Source organism: Tupaia chinensis, unplaced genomic scaffold (genome assembly GCF_000334495.1).
Source record: "Tupaia chinensis unplaced genomic scaffold, TupChi_1.0 Scaffold141469_1, whole genome shotgun sequence".
In the NCBI taxonomy this organism is placed as follows: Eukaryota; Metazoa; Chordata; class Mammalia; order Scandentia; family Tupaiidae; genus Tupaia; species Tupaia belangeri.
In genome coordinates, this window is record NW_006201331.1 from 137,305 (window position 1) to 140,274 (window position 2,970).

The window sequence follows — 2,970 nt, forward strand, 5'->3', positions numbered from 1 at the left end:
ATGGTGGGGTCTCCCCAGAAGAGGCCACCCAAGTGGACGGCAATGGGCGGGTGAGAGGCCCAGGTGCTTCCCAGGATGGTGGGGGGCAGCTCTGTGTCCAGGCCTTGCCATCCTAGCCTGAGAGTCCGAGGGTCAGTCCCATCACCTGGGTCCTGGGGAAGGGAGTGAGAGGATGCGTCTTCACAGGGGTTGGGACGGGCTCTGGGGCAGATGTGGCTTCAGAGGGTACGGGCCCAAGGAGACTCTGGAGGAAACCTCAGAAGCTGAGCTGCCCTGCCTCCAGACAGGCCTCATGGTCGCGTGCTACCACGGCTTCAGGAGTGTTGTGGCCCTGCTCAGCCGCTGTCCTTTCCTCGACGTAAACCAGCAGGACAAACAAGGGGACACAGCTCTCATGCTGGCTGCCCAAGCAGGTGCGAGGCTGCCGACCTCTCCCTCCTCCGGCCCCGGTGCAGACAGCCTAATGCTCGGTGCACGGCATTCTCCCACGCCAGGCTCTGGCGCAACCTGGGTGGAGGCTGGGCCTGCAACTTCGTCGCCCCTTCCCTGGGGACCTAAGCTCCATCCTCCGCGTCCTCAGGCCACACGCCTCTAGTGAGTCTCCTGATCAACTACTACTCGGGCCTGGACCTGGAGCGCCGGGACCAGCGGGGGCTCACGGCGCTGATAAAGGCTGCCATGAAGAAACGCTCTGAATGGGTGCCTGATGGCAGGTGCGCATAGCCCCCCAGTCCCTCTCATGAGTCTTCTCAGTCACTAAGTCAACCAGAGGGGAGAGAAGTGGAGATGGAGAATCAATCTAGGCCAACTTCCTGGAGGAGAGGAGCATGCTTTGGGCTTCTTACAATTAACCAAGTGCAGCTCTTGATAGCTTGGTTTACATTGTGAGTGGGGGTCCCAGAAAGGGAAGCTTTGGAGGATAACCTAGGAAAGCTAGAAGGAAAAGGTTGGTATCACTAAGTCAACCAGAGGGGAGAGAAGTGGAGATGGAGAATCAATCTAGGCCAACTTCCTGGAGGAGAGGAGCATGCTTTGGGCTTCTTACAATTAACCAAGTGCAGCTCTTGATAGCTTGGTTTACATTGTGAGTGGGGGTCCCAGAAAGGGAAGCTTTGGAGGATAACCTAGGAAAGCTAGAAGGAAAAGGTTGGTATCTGGACTCTTGGGTTCTAGTCCTGGCCCTGCCACTAACTGAGTGATCCTGGTTCTGTTGGCCTGGCCCACATGTGATATCATGCATTGGCTGTCTCTGGGATGACCGTCACCTCTGACGAGCCCAGCTTACGGGGGACAAGTGATGTATAGTTGAGACAGGTTGCCATGTGCAGTTGGAGGGTGAAGTCCACACAGCCCTGGGAGTCCATGAGGTGAGGTTGCCCCCTGCTGGTCACTGTGGGGGTCCCCCTGCTTCCGCTTTTCTCTCCCCCACAACCCACTAAACTAGGTTTAGAGTGAGAAGGGACGAGCCCCCACCTCCTCCTTTGTCTCAGAATGGCAATGACCACTACTCCCCCAGCTCCCAGGAGTAGTGGCAATGAGAAGAGCCAGGAGAGGGAACCGGCAGAACCTCTGCCCCCACCACCCACCACCGCTGCCCTAGAGGGTGTGGCTTGGACCTCCGCCTGCCCTGGGCAACCTGCACCCACTCCTCTGGTCAGCTCCTTGGATTTAGGAGGTCCTTACTCTGCCCCAAGCTTGAGACCCCCGCCCCACTAATCTCCCCAGTCTTTCCCCCTCTCTGGACGGAAGTTTCTTCATCTTTCTTAAACTAGAGGCTGCAATACTGGCCTCCCAGATCCCAGCTTCAGCAGGCGGGACTCTATGGTTTCAAATCTAACCCAAGTCAGTCCTGCTGCTAAGGAATCTGCCCTTCCAGGACCAGCAGATAGCGTAATGATTACGTCGCTGGGCTCCCATGTGGCCGATGGCAGTTTGACTCCCAGACCCGGAGGCTTGAAAGTCACACCAGGCGTGTGTGTGTGCATGCCCAACATCCCAAGAGGAGAATGGAAGAGAAGGGGTCACCCCTGTGGGGTGATCTCTTGCTTTCTGTCTGTTTTTCTGTCTCTCTGACGAATGTACATGTCCTATAGCAAAAAAAAATCTCTCTCTCTCTCAAAAAAGAAAAAAAAGAATCCGTCCTTCCACAAATCACCCATCCGTCCTCCACACCATGTGACCTCTGTGTCCCTGCCCAGGTGCCGACCTGACAGCAGTGGACCCGGTTCGGGGCAAGACAGCCCTGGAGTGGGCCCTGCTGACGGATAGCTTCGACACGGTGTGCAGGATCCGGCAGCTGCTACGGCGGCCCCGGGTGGAGCAGCTGAGCCAGCACTACAAGCCTGAGTGGGCAGCCTTGCCAGGGCTCGTGGCCCAGGCCCAGGCCCAGGCCCAGGCCACCCCCTCCTTCCTCGAGAGGCTCCAGGCCACCTTGAGCTTCCCATATGTTCAGTCCCCCCAGGAGGGGGGTGTCCTGGATCACCTTGTGACTGTCACGACCGGCCTGGCCAGTGCCTTCCTTACCACCGCCTGCCACACTCTATGCCCCGACCACCCACCTGCCCTGGGTACCCGAAGCCAGTCTGTGCCAGAGCTGCTAGCCACTGCTCCACCCCCTCCCCCGGCACCCCAGCCCCCCCAGGATGTCCCTGGCTCCCAGGTCTTTGTCCCATACCAGAGCCCTCAGGGCATATTGAGCATATGCCCTCGGTGGCTACAGCCCAGGGACAGTGCCAGCCCCAGCCTTCAAGTTCCCAAGATCCTCCTGTCCAAGGCCCCCTCACCTCCATTCCAGTTCCATCTGAAACCCAGATCTGCAGGGCATCAAAGCTTGGCCCTTCCTCTTTGGCCATACCAGCAACTCAAGATGGAGAAGAAGAGGCAGGAGGAGGAGGCCAGATAGGCACAGAGTCGGGGAGGATGGGCTAGGCCAGCCTGGGCATAGGGAATCAGGGTCCTCCTTAGACTCTT

At 58.4% G+C, this 2,970-nt stretch overlaps 1 protein-coding gene across 1 annotated transcript; it reads left to right on the forward strand.

The window, feature by feature from the left end:
* The first annotated feature begins 706 nt into the window (after positions 1–706).
* On the forward strand, positions 707–2,928 carry ANKRD33 (ankyrin repeat domain 33). The gene is made up of 3 exons (XM_014581972.1): positions 707–713; positions 2,199–2,598; positions 2,793–2,928. The coding sequence occupies exons 1-3, from the start codon at positions 707–709 to the stop codon at positions 2,926–2,928; spliced, it is 543 nt and encodes a 180-aa protein (XP_014437458.1).
* Positions 2,929–2,970: the final 42 nt, after the last annotated feature.